The sequence below is a fragment of the Tachypleus tridentatus genome, chromosome 6 (assembly GCF_004210375.1).
Source record: "Tachypleus tridentatus isolate NWPU-2018 chromosome 6, ASM421037v1, whole genome shotgun sequence".
NCBI classification, from domain to species: Eukaryota; Metazoa; Arthropoda; class Merostomata; order Xiphosura; family Limulidae; genus Tachypleus; species Tachypleus tridentatus.
Window position 1 is genome coordinate 128,813,437 of NC_134830.1, and position 21,105 is coordinate 128,834,541.

The 21,105-nt window shown below is 29.2% G+C and overlaps 1 protein-coding gene across 2 annotated transcripts in view; it reads left to right on the plus strand.

The window, feature by feature from the left end:
- Positions 1–336: 336 nt before the first annotated feature.
- Positions 337–21,105, plus strand: part of LOC143253638 (tetraspanin-17-like) — a 51,080-nt gene continuing 30,311 nt past the window's right edge. The window contains exons 1-3 of one of the 2 annotated variants that reach the window (XM_076507818.1): positions 337–465; positions 5,026–5,207; positions 18,024–18,233. In XM_076507818.1, coding sequence (XP_076363933.1) covers positions 5,100–5,207; positions 18,024–18,233 — 318 coding nt within the window. In that variant the 5' untranslated portion in view covers positions 337–465; positions 5,026–5,099. The remainder of the gene's footprint in view (positions 466–5,025; positions 5,208–18,023; positions 18,234–21,105) is intronic. The other variant, XM_076507819.1, reaches the window with a different exon arrangement.

Sequence of the window (21,105 nt, forward strand, 5' to 3'; positions counted from 1 at the left end):
AAAACGTATCTTTGGGAGTAATGAGTTAAGTACCGATCAACAGTATTTGTGGGACATCTGCAAATCTGTTTGAAATGGTAAGTGTTCATCAGATTTGGAGAACGCTTTTGCTAATAACTGCAAATAGAATCCTACACGTGTACGTCATAACCGAAAATCCTTCAAAATCCCTGTTTTATTGACGTTATTTGTTTGCAAATTTTGTTTAGTATTAAAATTCATTCTTCATGCATCCAATTCATCAGAAAGCTACACAATGTTCTAAAATTAAACAACTTCTCAATACCATTGGTTATAGTTGTTGTTTAGTGGTTAGACCATAAAGTTAAATCTCACGTGACTGGCTGTTGTTATAAATCTACATAATCTTTCACAATATTAATATTATTACGTCACCGCTAGAGGAAGCTTGTGAAAGTTAAACTTTACAAATATACTAACGTGATATAAAATTTAGAGAGAAAGGTAAGTTAGCAATCTAAATTAATAAATGTTTTTAAACATTCATAGTGGAAGTAAGAGATATAAGGAATAATAAGTGAACGCGAAAGAAATTCATAACAGTAATAAAAGTAAAATTCGCTATTTTATATAGTCTACATTTCGTTCTAGCGAACTGATATACTTAAATATTTGGTATTACTAATAACACTCAAAATGCAAGTTCTGTCTAACATCTTGTTTAATAAACAATCATATTAAATTGCTCTCACTTTAACGCAGTTTTGCTTGAATAAACCAGTGATAATTTTTTTTAATATTACTTGTACACGAAGCTAATTGCTATTCAAATTTGTCGCATCGTATTTTCCTAATAGTAGTAGTATTTTGTTATTATCTTAATCTTACTTCAATACTTATAAAATTTCTAGATAATTGTTTGAACTTCCTTAAGTATATTTTATATTTAACAGTTTAAGGTGAAGTTTAAGTTAGATATTATTTTCCTATTCGGTGTTAATAATATACGCTGCAGAAAACCTCGTAATAGATTCGTTTAAATTATGTTTAAATGAAATTTTAGCTAATACACTGAAAATTAAATAAGTCTTCGTGGAGAACTTCGTAATCATTTAATGGTTTGTAGTTTATCATTTATGATTAAATTGTATATTTATGTGTAATTAATGTTAATACTAGGTATTGATATTATCTACTTGTAGTGGTATACTGTATAACATAATATTTTAGGACAGCATGAGACCTGCTGGTCCATTCTGACTGTTCCATACTTTAAGCTAAACAAAACTATTAATAAATGAATTTAAAAAAAAATAGATAAAAATCTTAAAGACAGCCCTTATTATTCATATACTTTCAATCTTTTTTTTAAACTCTCATAATTTTATTGCTTCTACAATATCTGAAGGCAATTCATTCGAAAAATCAACCATTCTATTAGAAAAATACAACTTAGCTGAAGAGGACTCCTACCTTACCAAAATTTATTATTGTGACTCCTAGCTGTACTTTTGTCTTCATTGAGTATTAAAAAAAGATGATGCATCACCACTGTCAGTTCTCTTTACAACCTTAAATACCTCAATCAGATCCCTAACTCTTGTTTTAAATAGAAACTGTTTAAGATATTTCAACTTCTCACATGACAACTTCTTTCATCTCAAGCACCATTTTAATAACCCATATATTAGGCTTGACACAGGCAGGTGGTTAGAAAGCTTGACTTGGAATCTAAGGGTCACAAGTTCAAATCCCCATCACACCAAACATGCATGCACCTTCAACTGTGGGGACATTATAATGTGACTGTCAAGTCTGCTATTCATTGGTAAAAGAGTAGCCTAAGATTTGACAGTGGATGGTGATAACTAGTTGCCTTCCCTCTACTTTTGCACTGCTAAATTAGGGATGGCTAGTGAAGATAGCCTTGGTGTAGCTTTGCACGAAATTCAAAACAATCTGTAACCCTTCTCTGAATTTTTTCTAGAAATTCAATGTCTATATATACATATGCATTTTTATGTATTATCTTGTCAAATGCTTTATGAAAATACAATTACACCAAAAATATAGTATATTCTTATTTTCATCTGCATAAGTAGTAACTTTTTTAAAGAATGTCAAAAGATTTGACAGGCAAGATTTTCCTTCAGTGAAATCATGTTAACTATCCAATAAGATTTTAAAATTTGTTACACATCTTTGCAAAGCTTCTTTTATCAGACTTTCCAAAACTTTTCCTACAAGTAATGTAAGACTAATAGATCTGTAATTACTGAGACCATTTTATTACCTTCCTTGAAAAGAGGAGTTACATTAGCCAACTAACAATCCTGTTAAAGAATTGACAAAAAATAGTAGCAAATGGCTTTGATATCCTTTCTCTAATCTCCTTTAAAACCTTTGGGGAAATGTTATCTGTTCCAGGAGTCTTATCATTCTTTAAATTTTCCAACTTTTTCTTTAACTGGATCAGAATTAATGCAGTCATCTAATTGGACTTTGTTTCTATCTGCCAAGTGTTCAAGTTGTGGAATACTGCATAAATTTTCATCATTAAAAACTGAAGAAAAAGCAGTTTAATTATTTAGCTATCTCATAAATGTCAGATACAAGCTTATATTTTTCATCCTTCAAGGGTCTGTCACCCATCCTAATATTTTGTTTATCCTTAGTGTATTTAAAGAAACCTGTACTGCTAATTTTTACATTTTAGCCAACCTTTTTCTTCAAACATCCTTTTTGTGATACTCCAGGTTCCTGTTTCACTACCTTTTGTGATTTTCTATAATATTCTAAATCTCTTGCCATACCAGTCAATTTAAATTTCTTACATTTATGATGCTTTTCTTTAATTTTATCTCTCAACTCTTTGTGAGCTAACATAGTTTTCTTACTTTGAGCTTTCATTTTCTTTCTGGAAGGAATATGTTTATCTTGAATATTTAAAAATTTGATTTGAAAAATTTTCCACATCTGTATAGATAGCAGTAATTAATTTTTTTAAGACTTTTCTTTCCAATTATTTTTCTATGAAATAAACTTTAAACTGCTATTTTATGGTATGTGGAAAGATGAAAACAAGGAAGACAAGTTATATGTGTTCAATGATGACAAATAAACTGTTTAAAAAATAGTAATTTTTTTGTGTGTTTCATGTTATAGTATACTGTGTTGCAGCTTTAAAAAAATTTTTTTTAATAAGGTATTTACACAAATTACTATAATGTACAATGTAGGAATCCTCATTTTGATATACTGCAAGTTTGATGTAATAATTGCTTGTTGTTGTTATTAGGTTTAAGATAAAGTATTAGTAACCTTATCTGATGATGATTCAGATTGCAGTTCTGAATCAAAGTTCAAACCCTTGTTCCAATCCTATTCTAGTATTGAAATTTGAGGGAAAAAAGCCCATAAAAAACCTTTAACCTCACCTTTAAAAAGTTTAATGTTTGGGAAAATGTTTATTCTTCTTGAAAACTTACTAAGTGGTGAACACCTCTACTGTAAATGGCTACATTCCTTATTTCAGTAACTTAGTTAGAAAAATAAAACTGTCTTAACCAGAATGTGGAATGTCATTTCAGAATATTAAACTTCTGTCTTTAGAAATAATAGAGGCTTCTTTTAGTTATTTCTCCAACACTAAAAAATGAGTAGAATTGAGCCATAAAAGTCTATTGAATAAAAACCTACCTTTATGAATTAAGTAAAATAAACAGAAGCAACAGATATCTGTAAATTAAATAACATAAATAAAATTTTCACATGCATACATACACACACTTTTTTCACATTTAAGAAGCATTCATTAAGTACACTTGTGAAAATACTAAATAAAGTGAATGTGATAACACTTCCACATCAATACTAAAAGAGAAAAAACTGTTAATATATATTATATACTATTTGTTGGAGAAGTGTTTAATTTCATTTGCAGAAGACAGAGTAAATAAAGTTCATGATGACGAGAAACCCACTTGAAGTAAAAAATGTATCTCAAAATGACTGGCATGGGTATCAGAACTTTCATTAAAACAAAATAGAGAAGAATGTTATCTTCAGGTTAACAAACAGAATAAATAAAAATAACGTATGTATTTATGCATACAATATCATCAGTTGTCATGACACATTTACATGCAGCAGTTTTGTTAGGAGAACAAGTCCAGTATATCCTTTTTTTTTTATTAGCAATTTATTCACTGCATATATTCAAATTATCTTTACCCTTGTTGCTTCCCATAGTAACCTTAAGGCTTGCTGAAGACAGTCATCCATACACTGTTCAAAGATGTGAAACAATTACAGGTTCCTGAAAACATGAAACTGAGTAGTTTAGAGGAATAAAATAGTTCAACAGTTTATTTAGTTTTAAGATACAAGAATCTCACTTGCTTACTAACTTTAACATTGCAGTGATTAAATGATTAGAACTGCGTCATTTCAGCCCACAGTAAGAGACATCTGGCAATATATAATTAACAAGAGCAGCTTTGACATATAATTCTTATTATATGAATATCCTGTATTGGTGTTTCTTTCTTGTATGCATAACAGACTGAAACAGCCACAAACCTGATAGTTATTCACTTAAGTTGATGAAGTGTTATCTCTGATTTTCTATTTCATCAGCAAATTGCCCAGAAATACAAAAAAATATTTGTCAATGTGTTTTTTACCAGCTAACCATGCCTCTGTTTAATAACAGTTTCTAGTTGCTAGAAATTAATATTTCCATTATAAATTTGTTCATGATATTATAACTAAATTCAGCATATTATTTTGGTTTAAAGGTACAATTATTTTGATTTACTTTCTCAAGGAATTAACTTTAACAACTTCAGATATTATGCTTCACACAGGTGAGCTTTATCTTACATGCAGTAAGTTATATTACTGTTATTACTAATGTAGTATGGCTTTTAGTGTAAATGTTTTAATTAGTCTGTGTTTTGCTTATTTATTACCATCGTCTGTGAAAGATTAAAATCTATGAAAAAATTTAAAATTACACGGAACACAATTTACATTTTATAAACTTAAATTGACTATTTGTAGATATTATCAAGAAACTAGAAGAGTGAATTGGATCTAGGCTAACTAAATTTGCTATCATTGTCAGAAACTGACTGATGGAATCATCAAGCCACCAAATAGATGCTAGCATAAGCAGGTTTGAGAATGGATCTTTAATTAAAAAGTTCATGAAATATCGGCTTTTAGTTGTCGTTGTCTTTTGGGTAAGTATTCTGAAAAAAAGAATTGTTTTCCATTTCCTAATTATATTAGTTGTAACTGGGAAATTAGTGGTAATTGGTAATTGATTGTAAGATTCATTAATCACTTACATTAAATTGATCAGTTCTATTCACACAGGACTTGTTAGTTGAAATAAGTCTATTCAGTGCCTGTAGGTAATCAGTCATATTGTTTGAACTGAGTTAATTTCCCATAATTTAATTCTTTATTTTGTTGAGAATGAATGTTAACGATGCTGAATACTTTCATAGTATTTTAAGGTTAATACTGCAGGTACTGAATATTGAAACTGGTAAACGTAAATATCAGAAGTAGAAGCCTAACAAAATGTTCAAGTCAGACTATAGTGTTTAAAAGAGTAAAATAAGCAAATCTTTGTAAAAATATGAATGAGATGATTACGAGTTCTATTTTTTTTAAAAATGCACAAAATGATTGGTTAAAATGAATGGATTTCTATAAAAAAATTAATTACTAACACTACTGGCACTTTAAAAAATATAGCATTGTGATATGCTGCCTTCAAAAAGTAATAACATTCCAACAGTGGTCAGTATTTCAAATCACATTCTTTAATAGCCAACAAAAATTCTGGGTACTCTGAACTTAACAGGAAGGTAGTATACTAAAAACTAATATCGTTACTGATTACTCACCTGCTGTTGTTTGCACATGTAGTAGCTACTATTATTTCAGGTGTGCATTCCTCTCTCACCTGCTCTTTTTAGCATATGTAGTAGCTACTATTATTTCGGGTGTGCGTTTCTTTCTCACCTGTTGTTTTTGCACATGTAGTAGCTACTATTATTTCAGGTGTACATTCCTTTCTCACCTGCTGTTTTTTACAAACTATCAATATAGACAAGCTAAAATATAAAATAAGAATCTTGTATATTTTTATTTTGCTGAGACTGGCTTATTTACTGAATAAAACACAGTGGCACTATTCACCTTTTTCCGTTTTTAGAAATTGTCCTTCATATACGCTTACTACAATATATGACATGAATAACCAGTTGACAGTTCAGAATTCCCCATAGTAGTTTTCTCAGCTATTTTAATCTGTGAAAAGGCTATCACATTCTTTCAAACCAAGATTTCAAGGTGGTAAGTTGTGTCTTTAGTCTGCTTGAAGTTTTATACTTTTGTAGACTTAAATACAGCTTACGTTCTTTGCTTAATAAAATTATAGTGGAATTCTATGGTATCAGTAAAGTTATTTATGATTTTATTGGTTATTCAGCTGTTTATATAAAACCTTTTGTTTGATATCCTTCACATTCAAGACTTTAAAAGGCTTAACAACCTATGTCCAGCAGCAACTGAGTTCAGTGGTCATAGTCAGAAGAGATGATTGTTTGCTTTACTTCTTTATTTATTGATCTATATTTTAAGGAAAATGTGTTTTGTAACTTGTTCTAAATAGTAATAATCTATATACATATAAAATGTATAATAGTTTACATGTTACTGTATATTAAAAAATACTAGTCCACTAAAACACAGCCAAGACTCGGTCAGTTTTTTATTGGTGGATACTGTAACATGAGTGTGTGTGTACTGTGTCAATGCAAGCTATGTAATGTTGGCCAGGAATGACTAGAAGATCAGTGTAATAATAAATGTATATAAATATGTAATGTTATGAGACTTAAACTACTTAGACTAAACATTTATATTTTTATCTTATGTATTCATTCTAGCATGAAAACAAACATAATTTATATTTATTTCCTACTTTTTTGTGATGGTTACAATGTTGGTCAGCTGATAGACCCCACAGAGGATATAGAAAATAATATAAAGCATTAAGTTTTACTGTAAACAAACATTTGAAATGTATTTAGGAGGTTTATTACCCAAATAATATTTGAGATGTTGTTTGGGAAAAATAATAGTTTATTAACCATATCATAAAACCCCTTTGCACTTGGACTAGTAACCAAACAGACTCAATATTTTCACAAATGAAGCTTTCAAAAAATGTTTCCATAAAAAATCTGATTCTTTGTGTACAAAAAACTTGCAACCTTTACTAAAAGTCTACCAAATTTTGTGAAGATACACTTACTGTATCAAAAGTTATAGTGCAAGTACTTAATATGTGCAAATGTGTAGATGAACTCATGTATATTATACCAAGCCTGCAGAAGTTACTTGCAAGCATCCCTTATAAAGAATTTTTATTAGCTTTTATTTTTGTACCTTATTTAACCTAATAAGTTTCTAATTTTTTAAATTTTAGTTGTTTTTATAACTATATATGAAGAATACAAATGAAAAACAAGTGATGCAGTACTTATCTTATACCTCCCATTTCTTTGCTATTGGTTGCCGATGAAAATTAAGTTGTTTTGTAACTTTCATAAATTAACTGTCCTTTTAACTGAAACTAAATATCCCGTACTGTTTGATGTGATCCTCAAGAAGTAAACTTTAAAATGGAAGATGAAACTGACAATACTTTGTGTAGAAAACAATATGGCATTTAATCCATATTAATCCATTCAGTGGATTAAAACTTAACCTTTCTATTGGTATAAAAGTAAGAGAGAACTGTTGATAATTTGCAAAAGAAAGAATGTGACAGTTGATCATGATAAGTGGTTCTGATTTTTGAGTTTATGACTTTGTACAGAGGTAAGGTTGATAGCTGTGAATGATGGATTTTTCCTTTGTAATATCACTGTTATAATATGTAATTGACCTTAAGTTGTGTACTTTAGAAAGGAGAGTTAAATAAATTAGATTAAGGAAAAGACATTGAGGACAAATGTTATTATTTTTATACTGTGGTCGATTGAGGTTTTGGAAATATTTATATAAAATTAACAATTTAAAACTTTTATTAAAATATGATTTATTAACTGTGTTTTGATGCCAAGTTTATTTGTATATATTGATAAAAGTAGTATAATTAAATTATGAATGCAACTCTAAAAGGTCTTTGTATGCACACTTTGACCAACCCTTAACAAAAGGTTTAATAGATACTTTTATTTAAAGTGTTTTGCTATTGTGGTTTATTAATAGAGAAGCATTCCTAAAAATGTTTTCAGTGAAGCATATTCAATGAGGTTAGGGAAATACAATTTGTACTATCTTGAAATATTAATAAATTATTGGAAATTACATCAAAAGAGAAATACTGAAATTTATTGGGAAGCTTTTACAATTTATAAATTCAACTTACTCAGAAAATATAATGTACGTATAAGCAAATTTATGTAAAATATTCTTTTCAGGTTTCATATTGAAATTTAATTTTAATTGATATTTGACTCTTAATAACTTTATATTAATAAAAAAAAATTTTCTGCAGCTTTGTCTGTTAATTTATGAGTAATTTGTGATGCTTTTACTGAATGAATGATGATTTTTATTATAAGAGAAAAATACTTCATTTTGTTGTAGTTTTCACATTTTATTTACGTAATCTCAAGAATCTCGTAAATATCAATTTTGTGTGTGTAGTGTATGCATGTGTGATAAAATTATCAGCATATAATGAAACAAAGAATTAAAATATATGAAATAAATCAATTTAACCTTTTTCTTTTTCTAGAATGACTAAAGGTTATAATAGACAGTTATAAGTAGTGTTAACTTTTTAACCTTTTCACTGCACAATGCCTTTTAGACTCTATATAAGAACATGACAAGCAGCTTATCGGTACGAGAACTTGGTATGAATGATTAATCAACTTGTAATCATATGGCATAGTAATATTACTGTTTCACCTTTAGCAAAACATATTAATGAAATTAAACACTTAAGTCTATTGCAAAAACATTTCAACATTATTTATTAGTAATTTATACTGAATATTTATTAGTATAAATATATGTGAATCTATTAAGATAATTAAATATAAAAAAAATTAAATTTAAATTATTTAATAAGGATAGTAGGCCTGATGGAAATGTTGTTAGTGGGTGGCATGAAATTCTTTGATATGTAAAATTTGTGATCTTGAAAGGTATAAATGTTATTTTTGCAAAACATTACACTCCTGAGGATGACAGAGTAATATACGTCAAAACGTGTAGAGTGTATGAGACTGTTTGACAGTCTCATTGAGTTTTTATAAATTTTTTACCCTCTACAGTAATTTTTCTTATTGTAATTTTGAGACTGGAAACACTCATTTTTAGAATTGTGTGAAAAAGTTATTGTTTTTAAAAATATTCTGAAATTTTTTATTTTTTTTTATCGTTGTACATTGTACAGTTGCCAATAATTTTTTTTGAAATCCTAATATTGGCTCTGCCTACCACTTCATAATTTGAGGATAGTTTTTTTATATATCCCTGCTTTTCATACCTATAACTTTGTAACGAATTAAAAGATTCACATTTCCTCTTTATAGTTCTGTTAGTCTAAGTTATTCATGAGAGAAGAGCTCTTGCACTGTTTAAGAGTTTAAAGTATTACAATCAACGCTGTTTTCTGAACAGAAATTAGATTTTAAGATTCAAATACACTATAGTTAAAAAGTTAAGTTACAATAGTTTTGTGGTATCAGTTTAGCAATTTGTAATTTTGTGGTATTCAAAAATGCAAATATAAAGGCTACAAAAATGTTTTCTCAACTTTAACATGTGAATGTGGACAAGACTTCTGAAGAAAGTTGGCAAGTACAACTCACAATTGAAAAAAAACAAACTTCAGAAAATCATAAGTAGTGGAGATCATTGCTTCCTGAATATTTTTTATTCACTGTCTGTTTTGTAAGAAAAATTATTGAAATTTAAATACAGGTAGTTCTCAATTTATGCAAATTTGTTTTATGAGTTTTTGGATTAACATGATTGATGGAATAACACCATTTTAGGAGATAAGTGCATGCAAATTCAGATTAACATGATTTTCAAGCAATTTGTGCATTGTAATGATACAATAACATTATAGTTATCTGTGCAGTATGGTCGACTTGTCTGTTTGGTTATACAATTTTGTGAAGTACACATACTGTATCAAAAGTTATATTGCAAATACTTGAGGTGCAAAGTTTATATATACTCGTATATTGTACCAAGCCCATTGTAAAAGGGTTAATTGCTTTCAAGGCTTTTTTCTGTTCAATCCATTTCCTATTATTTCATTTTCTTATACCATTCTTTTGGTTAGGATTTTTTTCCCCTTCATCTTTTATCTGTTGGTTTTAGATTAGGCTTCAGTTGGCCTTTTATTCTTTGTCATCTTCTTTCTGTCGTCAATTTCTGGTGTTTTCACTTTAGTCATGCACCTTCCTTTTTCCAAATATATAAACCCTATCATACATGGGAGGTGCTTTGTCTGTCGAGTACTGGAACTGTTCCTTGTATGTTCATTTTCAATTCTCTGCTACAGGTAGCTGGTCTTTTTTCTTTGTTGTGGTTCTGTCATTCATGTGTTACTATTCTTCACTCTTTCCTGCTTCCACCAAATGGCCATGTTTTGGATTGTAGTTGACTTACCAATGATATGATCCTCATCCTACCTCTGCATGGATGTCAGTACCCATACCCACTGACCTGAGTTTTGGATACAGTTGACTTGCCATGTATAGTTGGTCTTGCCTTAACCACTCTTCATCTGGAGGCACATCCTTTGAATTTTACCCACATTTATGTACTCTAGAAGATTAAGGTTTCAATATCATGTTCAGAACTGTCTCCAACCATTGTTCTCTTCCTTTTGGATGTGATCCTCCCAATTTACACCCATGTGCATGACACCTCTTTCCACACTGGGCAAAGAGTATACTTAGTATTGAAGTGATGTGATCTCTCACATATGATCCTGGACTAAAAGAATCTACTCTTTTAAGATATCCTTTGGATGCTTTCAAAGGATGTTTCTTTCTTTACCTTGTACTGGTTTCTCTACCTATTCAGTGTAGTATTATAGCTATTTATGTAAATAAGGTAATGTACCGTATCAGAAATGATAATTTTCTTATACTGAAAGTTATTCGATAGTTATTTCCTTTCACACTTCCCACCATTTCTCTCCACTGAAAACCAGTGCTTTCATTTTCTGCCAAAACTTCAAATGATAGTTGAGTAGAATCAATGGAGGGAGTTGCATGTTTCAAGAGAGTATATTACACACTTATTGATTATTTGCATGTGAGACACATTTGAATCAGTCAGTTGTAAGATATGCAAGAACTTGAGGCTTTTAGCATACAAAAATGTTTTGCATATAGAGGGCAACACTAAAAAAGAATAGATGTTAATGTGAATGGAGGTAAGTGGGAAAATTATAATTTTCCAGAAATTATAAGAGGCCAGTCTTCACTACTGCCAATGGCAACTCCTTCCAAAACTAAAATCACTGTTATAGCATGAAACGTTTATTGTTGGCGACAAAACACTGGTTAGTTTAATAATTATTATTTTGTTTATTTAGTGAATTAATATTTAATGAATATCTATTTTTCATAACTGTTTTAGATGTTGGTTATTTTAATAATAAAGCTATGACAAATTTCATTACATAACTTGATATGAGTTGTACATTGTGTTTGTCTAGTTCAGTTATTCTAGTATTGTCAGTGTCTTCTTTTTTGAAACCTCTTTGTGTTTTTTTTGCTACATGAGTATTGTTACATCATACATCTAGTTTGTTGAAAGTGATATGCCTCAGTTGGAAAATGGATAAATCTAGGCAACCAATTTAGTACAAGTGAAATGAAGTTCAGTCAAGAAAACAGTTTGTTATTGAAGGAAAATGTGAGTGGTTAGCCTTAATGGGTGATTTTTATAGTGTTTTTCACAGCTGTTTTGTAACAACAGTGATAGGAAAAGTAACAGAATAACTAAACCTGCCTGTATGGACTTCTGACAAAAAAAAAAATATAAAGCTCTGAATGCAACTGTTATAACTAGGTTAAGTTAGAAATTGTTAACCTAATGAAAGTAAATAAAACTGCATGGTTGTTATTTTAACTTTAATGTATGATATCTGAAATTAAGTTTCACAGTTTAAATAAACAGACACTGCCTAGTCCCATTGGACCTAACTCACAACCATTTTGTACTTGTTACAGGTTACATACCAGTGACTTCTGATATATTAAATGTATCTTAAAAAATTTGATAGACTTTTAGTAAACATTACAAGGCTTTTGCATGAGAAACATCAGATTTTTTAGTGAAGTATTTTTTTATTAATATATTAATATTTGTTTGTGAAATTATATTCTTTTTTTAACTAGTACGAGAGTAAAGTGATTTTCATTTTGAGATTAAAAATATCTGTCTTGTCTCAAGAATCTTGTATTTCACTTGTATAACCTCTAGAACCTCTTTAATGAATACATAACTTTTTTTTAGTAAAACTTTATATTTTTTCTATTATTACATCTATTCTTCAACCTGTAGGAAACTCATCAAATATAATGAAAAGAAAAATTTAAATATAAAATATACAATGAGCAACTATACTCTTTTTTTTTTTCATTATTAATCAAGAGGTTTCAAAGCATGTATCTTGAGAGTTTTGTATCCCATAAAGTTTGTGTTTATTTTACTTTCAACATCTGAAGTTAAACCCACTATAAATAAAACTGTAATTACTGACTGTCTGAGGAGAATAATTTGTCTTGTAACACAATGTTCTAAAGTGGTTGAACCTATTCCATTTGTACTTTAAAGAAAAGGAAATAAATATTTAAAAATTCAAGACACAACTGTTTTAACCCATGAGGTGATGTAAGTGAATTTTTCACTCACTGTTGTGATAAGAATAGAGAAAAATAATTCTTCATGTCAGTTGAATTCTGAAGTAATGGAATAAGCCAGTATGGACTCTTGACAAGAAAAGAGAATTATGAAATGATATTCAAAAATGATAATTTTTTACAGTTATGTAATGGATTTTAAAAACTGGAAAGAAGAAAGAACTACTTAGATCAAATTGTTATTTTGTTTTTCACAATAAACATTTATTGTTATGTATGATAACAAAAATACAAAAAACTAAAGCAAATGGTAGAACATGTGTATTCTCATTCATATTGATTTATTGTTTAAAAGCTACATCTTTTTACTCTCAGAATTAAGTGTTGAGGTCTTTTTTATGTATTTCATTTGGAATATTTCATCTCAATGACCAGCAGTAATTAGCTATCACATTGATGTTCCACCTTCATCAGAAGTTTATTTCTTAATTTGATGCCCAAAAATCCCTTTAAATTTTGCTTGTAAAAGAGCTAGGAATTGCTCATATAGATACTTGAAACAGTCATCATCTTTGTCTAAAGCCTCTAAAATCTGTTTCATTTGAACATTTTTTTATAAAATGGAAGTAATAGGACCTTCTTTATATCAGTCAAACTTTCACCTTCAGTATTTTTTATTTTGGTACCATGCTGACTCTGTATGACCATTGCTTCTTTATTCAGTGCAGAGTTTATGCTCAGCTGTCCCATTCACACAAAAATAATGGAAACTTTGTATAATTGAATTGTTGAACCAACAACATACAAAAGGCTTTTAAGTTTCCACAAAGTAACCAATCATGCTCTTTGTATTTGACTTTGTTAAAAAGAAGTTTGAGATTTTTGTATATTTCCTTCAAGTGAACCAAATGAACAGTGACAAATTTTGCACATTGTTATCATTGTGAAGGAGAACACCTTTTATTTTGGAAAAATTTGTGAACAGTCACTTTGTTCATAGACTGCATATTGTAACATCAGTGTTAATTAAGCATTATTGTTACAATAAATCAATGAACCTTCTTGTGTGAAGTGTGTTATAAGTTCTTTCTCATGATTTATGTTTCAGTAAAATTATTTCCCCAGAGAAAGTAAATTCTTAGCCCAAAGTCTGGACCCCAAAATTTCTGAAGAATCCTTTGAAAGGCCCAAATCACTCACCAAATCATTAAGTTCACCTTGTGTAAAAAGTTGTTGTTCACCAGATATTTCAGGTCAAAATTAATTTCTGTTATTATTTCTGGTGACATCAGATTCAGAAGAAATTGTTTCAAGAGTTTTTGGTATTATAAGTATGGGTACATCGGGTTCATGAGTGACAGGTTTTATAAAAAGAGATTGAAGATTGTGAGAAAGAATAGCCTTTTTATTTTGAGTGTTATAGCCTTGAACATTACATAACCAAAGTAGCATTCATCTCCATGGTTTCTTGCCTTACACCAGGCCATTGAAATTCCAGAAGGCAAAGACTTTGTCTTATCTTTAGTCCATTACCTCAACTTTTCAATATAAATGGTGCAAACTTTGTGCAGAGCTCATTGTTTGCCTTGGTCCCCAAATTTTATTCCAAAATATGCATAATACACTTTTTTGATGGATTCTGTAAAGTTTTACCTTTGTTTCTTTATAACGAATTTACCACAAATATAACAAAGGATGTTTGGATCATTTACACAACCTCTTATTTCCATAACAACAAACCAGTAATACTATAAAATAAAATAATGCCAAAGTGTATGCATAAACAAATACTATTCAGAAATAGCACATAATACTATCTATTAACCATTTGTATAATAGCAATGTGTTTCTCATGGGTTCTGGAATGATTGATAAGGCTCTCGTGATGATTGGTTGTAAACATTTTAAGCCTAACAAAATATGATCTGATTTCACTTATGTAAAAGTAAATATGATATGCTGTGAAAAATCTGTACTTTATTGAGAAAAATGGATATCATTTTTGGATTTAGCGTGCAGTAATTGCTGTAAAACATGTAAACATTTCAAGACAGTGAAACTACCACAAGCCTGTGTTGTTATGGTTTTAGGTTATTACAACCATCTATTAATTGAAATTTCTCTTAAACCAGTTAGCATTATAAAAAATAATCTAGTAATTGAAATTAGTTTTTCAGTTATTACAGTTATTGAGTTTTAAAAATAATGCCATAATTATTTTTGATTAAGTTTGTTCATCTTATTCAACTAGTGTCAAAACTGACACTAATTTAAATTATGTTTTCCAGTTATTAATATTTTTGACAGTTGATATCCTAGAAATGTATTTGCTGCAGAAATTATCAGCTTTAATAATAAAAGAATTGTGTGAGCAAAAACGTTTCAGAATACATAATAGAAAATATAATAGTGGTGCAAAACTTGCTAAATTATAATAATTTTATTGGTGAACACAAAAATAATATTTTTGGCAATAGTTCTTCATTGAATTTCCAGTGAATCTGAAACTGTTGATTGAACTGTTACAGTTTAATGTTAAAGAAAAAAGAACAAGTCCAAGAAACAAGTTCTAAAGCTATAAACAAACTAAGGGTAATAACCTACAAAGAAAAAATAATAATTGTGAATGAAATGTTTTACCATGTGCAACAAATAAAAACTTGTGTAAATTTTAAAAACATAACTTTTTCTAATATTTAATCAATTATATGGTGTAGAAAATATAAAAAAATAAAACACCAGCACATATTTAGTAATCTGTAGTAATTGAATTAAATGAAAAGAACAACCTAAATATATGAGCAACAGTGTAAGAAAATGATTTCAGTGAGAGAATAACATGTGCATTGAGTAATATTGTTCAGAAAGATACAATAATAACAGGTATGGGAACTTAATATAAAGGTGAAGAAGGATTCTAAAATGAAACCAAATGCACAAATTTCATCCACATTTGTTACCCTTATATTCATTTGTTTTTTGGTTTTTTAGTTTCACAGATTTTTCTAATGTTGTCTCTTGTATTAATAGTTTTAGTCTCGCTGGAAACGTGATGAAGAATTTTTCCCAAAACATTGTTTTCATGTTCACCAAAACAATTATTTTAATTTGGTGTGTTTTTTCCATTATAATATTTTCTGTAGAAATTATCAGTAAGTTATGTCTACGTAATAGGTGACCTGTGTTTCTACAGGAGAATTGGACAATGCCAGCCATATCTTGCCCAGGAACAGTGGACTGCACAAGTGTGTGTGTGTTTCAGAGAGAATCACAGTCAATTTTTGTACATGAATATTTTTCCATGATTCACTAGGAACAAGGTTTAGTAACTTGAAACAGTGTAATGTGGTGATATAGCTAACACACGAAAATGTGCTGTTATCTGTTAAGAAAGCAGTAGGTACGACAGTGAGATATCTGCTGTTGAAAACCTGAGAACAGTACTTTAGTTGATGAGATCGATAGGTTTGAGGGTGAAACTAGAAACGTTCACTCAAGTGTACAAAATTGGAACTACTGCATCATATTAGGGGAATTTATGAAATATCTGTTGAACTTTCAAAGTTTAGTGCAATATAGAACCAAAATTAGGTGTTTGCAATTTTTGTGGCTTTGTTTTGTATTTTGTGTTCAGCTTTTCCAATATCTATTTTTAATATTTTATGTACCATCAAATAATTAATATCTGAATGTCTCAGGTCACCTCTGGTGTTTACTGCAAAATAATTTGAGCAGCACTATTGCTAATTTTGTTGTAAAAATGAAAAACAAACTTTGCCATCAGCATGCTTTAATTGGTCAGTTTGCAGATTAACATTTTAACTGCTTTTAAATTATTTAAAAAATCCTTACTATTTTGTCATAATCAGCCAGTTGTTTCTCTTGAGCCCTTTTGGATATTCTAATTTATTTTTTTAATCAAATTTCTATAGTTTTGTATATTTTTCATCTTATTGTTATTCAGACTCCTCAAACTTGGAATATTCTTGATTTTTCCATTTTTTGTCTTTGTTAGTCAGTTTAATATCAGCAGTGAAACAAGGTACAAGTAGGCATTTCTAAATAAAGCCTGTAATTATCTGTAAATTGTTGTCTGCACTGATTAGTTTGTGGATGTTCAGTTTATTATAAGATTAATTTATGTTCTCTTGCATGCAATTATTTCTCATGTAGGAAGCTATTACATTTATTTATTTATAGAATTTAATTTGGAAATTTTTGTTTTTCGGTATCTCTCATTGGTGAAATTCTGCATTGATATATTCTGAAAATATACTTTGCCAATATATTGTCCTGAAAGAGGAAAGTAATATAGTTGTAATCAAAGACATCTCAATAAGGCTATAGATGAATTGTGTATGTGTAGAGTCTGCACCAAAGAATCTTGACTGGCAAATATTTTCCCTGGGAGTGAAATTGTTTTAACAATAGCAGAAATCATCATAATAATAAATTACATTTATAAACATTTCATAATTTCAGCTTCTACCAATCATGATTATTATCCTACTGTCAACATAAAACATTGTTTGTGCTTATACATCAGTACTTTTTAATAAAAAGAATGTGGCCTGGGGTTAACCTTTCTATATTTCCACATTGATTTTTCATATGGATACAAAACATTAGGAAATTAATGCTGTATTAATGTAGTGTATTAAAAAACAAAACAAAAACTAAAATGTGCAAAATAAATACAACAATTTTATCATGTGATGCCATGCTTTTGGTAGTATTATTAGTTTTCTTATGCAGAAACTATTGTTTTAAACCCAAGGAACCTGATTTGCAAAGCTCCAGTATAGCACCCACTCATAGAGTAGTAGATTGTAGGTTTATATAACAGCAATTGTTTTATTTATTGGTTTGTATTTAGGTTGTTATATTAAGTTAAAATAGAATTTGTTTTACTTAATTTGAATAAATCTGTTTTCTTCCAATGCCTGAAAATGGTATGATTAGAGTTTAGTATTTGGATCTGAGCCCAGAAGATCTGGGCATTTTTTCATTCCTGCATGGCAGTTATAAGGATTAATTACCAGTGTCATTTACTTAAAGATGGTTTAATTAGGTAATCAATAGAATTATTTGTGTGAGTTAAAAGGTTTTTGTGTTTTTCTGTTTCAGGTGATTGGACTTCTTGTTCTCGGAATCAGTGCTTGGACACTGTGGGAACAGGAACGAGAGGTTAGCAGTATTTATGATGATGTTACTGATGCACAAGCTGAAGTCTGGAAGCTCTCTATAGGATTCAATGCAGTGGCTTGTGTATTTTTCATTACCACCTTCATTGGATGTTTGGGAATAGTTCAGGAAAATAGTTTTATTTTGAGATTGGTATGACTCCTGTATTTTCTTTTTACAGGAAAGAGATTTTATAGAAGTTTGGAAATGCATCTAAAAAGTCTTCAGTATTTATACTGGCTCTAAATTTAGTGTAACAAGGTCAATTTTAAATCTTTTTTATGAATTCAAAAATTAATGTGATATTAACTGTCTCTCCCCCCAGTCATTTTTTACTGTACATGTCATGAGGTTTTAGGGATTTACTACTTTTTGTTTATAGTATACCATTTAGCATAGCTTGAAATCATAGTTAATTATCCATATTTTAATTATATATGTTTTAAATGTGTAATTTTATAAAGCAATATTTTATAACGTTTTTGAATTTCCCCTAGTGTAAGAAATGTAACATTTTCTTAAGGCTTCCCCTCTTTTCTATTTCATTTTCTACCCCTCCAATAAATATGAATTTTAACATAAATCACACACTATAAAATTGTCATTGTTTAGAAAAACTAATTTTTATAGTTTACGACCTTTTATGGTTACTAAACTATCAAATAGAAAATCAGACCTCTTTCCTTGTTCACCTATCACGTTTTCTCACTCACAGTGTGTTGATAGTTTTCTTTTACATCTAATATGTTATGTATAACCAATAAAAATCCAAGGTTTTTATCTGTTAAATGCATATATGTATTATGTTGTTTTCTGAACAGAGAATTGTCAATTTCTTACTACAAGCTTCATTCCCATAGGAAAGATAAGGATTAGCTTCGATTAATTTGTAATGGGTTCTGTTACATAGTTCGAATGCCAGAAAAACTGTAATACTTAGGGAAAAGTCTTTGCTTTTTTGCATGCTGTTACCCTATGTATTTCAATACACTATTTAATTACATAAAACTTATTTGGTTTATAACTACCATTGTTATAGAAAAGTAAGGTTAAGTATCATCTAAAGTTGACCCAGGTAAGTACTTGATTTCTTATTTCTTTTATTTATTCTTTATCTATTATTATTACACAAGTAACTAAAATGTAAAAATAGAGATCTCTTTAAGTTAGTTAATGTTAAATTGAGTAAAATAATATAATAAAAATATTTCACAGCATGCATGTAAGGAGTTTCGAATAGCTTGCAGGTACTGAAATTTAATTGTATGGCATGTGCTTTATATTTTCTAGGTTAAAATGCTGTAAGTAATAGTTAGACATAGTTCAAAGGGCAATAGAACAACAAAATTTAAGTATAAATAGATGCTTACTGTTAAGAGTTTAAAACTACTTAGTACAAATGAATGTAGTTTCATGTTATAATGTGAAGCCATTCTAGGAAAAAAATAGTAATTTAGATTTATTTTGATTTTTTCATGGTGATTATGAGGTTGGTCAAACTGACTGGCCTTGTATACAGTTAGGGTAAAGAAAATAACAGATGAAATGTATAGTTTTATTGAAAACAAAAAATTTGAAATGTATCTAGAAGCTTTGAAATTATGCAAATCAAATTATTTTATTTTGTATTTGAAAGGCTTATAATGTTTCCTGAAAGTCTGCCAAATCTTGTGAAGATATATGTACTATATTTAAAAGTTAGTTGTAATAAAACTAGAAAGACTTTAAACAAGTAGAAAGAGGTCATGTGGCCAGTCAAATTGACTGAGCCTGTGTTTAAAGGATTAACCCCAAGATAAATGTTGATGATAATATTCCAAATGTTCCTGTTGCAAGGATGCATACCAAACAACATCTGACTTGGACCCCCACTTAGTACAGCCTTTTGTATGTAATAGAGGATAATGTTATCCTACTCTGGATAAGTCCTCAGCAAGTTGTCTATAAGTACTGACTGTTGCTTTCTACCAGTATTATCTTATACTTAGTCTTCTTTATGACCAGAAAAAAATATTTAGGTTTGTAAAAATTGTTCCTGCATTCAGCCATGGTATAAGACTATCTTACAAGGTTCAGCCACGTGGATTTGTTAACAGCTCAGGCTGTATTATTTCAAAAGTTATCCACCTTAAAATCTTCTAAACATCTAGGACTTGTCATGTTTACAGTGTCAACTTAAAGATCTTCTAATGACATTCTCAAAAATGTAATCATGAGCATCCTATAATTACTTCTATATAGGCCTCAGTTTAGTATCAGTATTTTTAATTAATTAGTTTCTTTCCTACATGCAAGCAATTAAGTTAATGGTTATTATTTAAAGGCAAGAAGTATGAAGTTGTTCATATTTATTTATACTTTTGGCCATTCATTACATTATGAATGAAAAAAAACTAAACTTGTTTTTGCGTATTGGTATTTATATTTCCATTTTTCAATGATAACAAGCCATACCAGTATGCTTATTTCAGTTTCATTGAGAATGATATTTTGAAAATGTGACATACAGTGGGAAATACACTGACTTAGCAAGACTTGTCAGTAACAAGCTTTGAACTGTCTACCTTTGTCTGCAGGTAAACAGTTGTTACATGAATGTTGCTGTCAAATAATTTAAGACTAATTTTTTACAAAATTCAAAATAATAGAATTATTGATAATATAAAGAATGTGGATATTTCTTTTCAGAACTTATCTAATTACATCTCCACCTTAAACACTTCAAAATAATTTTTCATCAGTAATTGCCTAAAATTCTTTACTAAAAAGAGAGAAAGAGAAATACAAATTGAAATTACAACAATATAATAGAGTGAATGTTACAAATCTAATTTATTGGTTGAAATAATGACACATTTGTTATCAAAGTCAGTGCATCAGCATATACCTGGTTACATTAACTGCTGTTTATGGTCATCATATTTTAATGACATTTCCTGCCCCTTTATGAAGTATTTCAAGAATGGTCTTCTGTTTTTGAGTGACACTCAGGGCTGTATACACAATACTATGATTTGTGTTATTT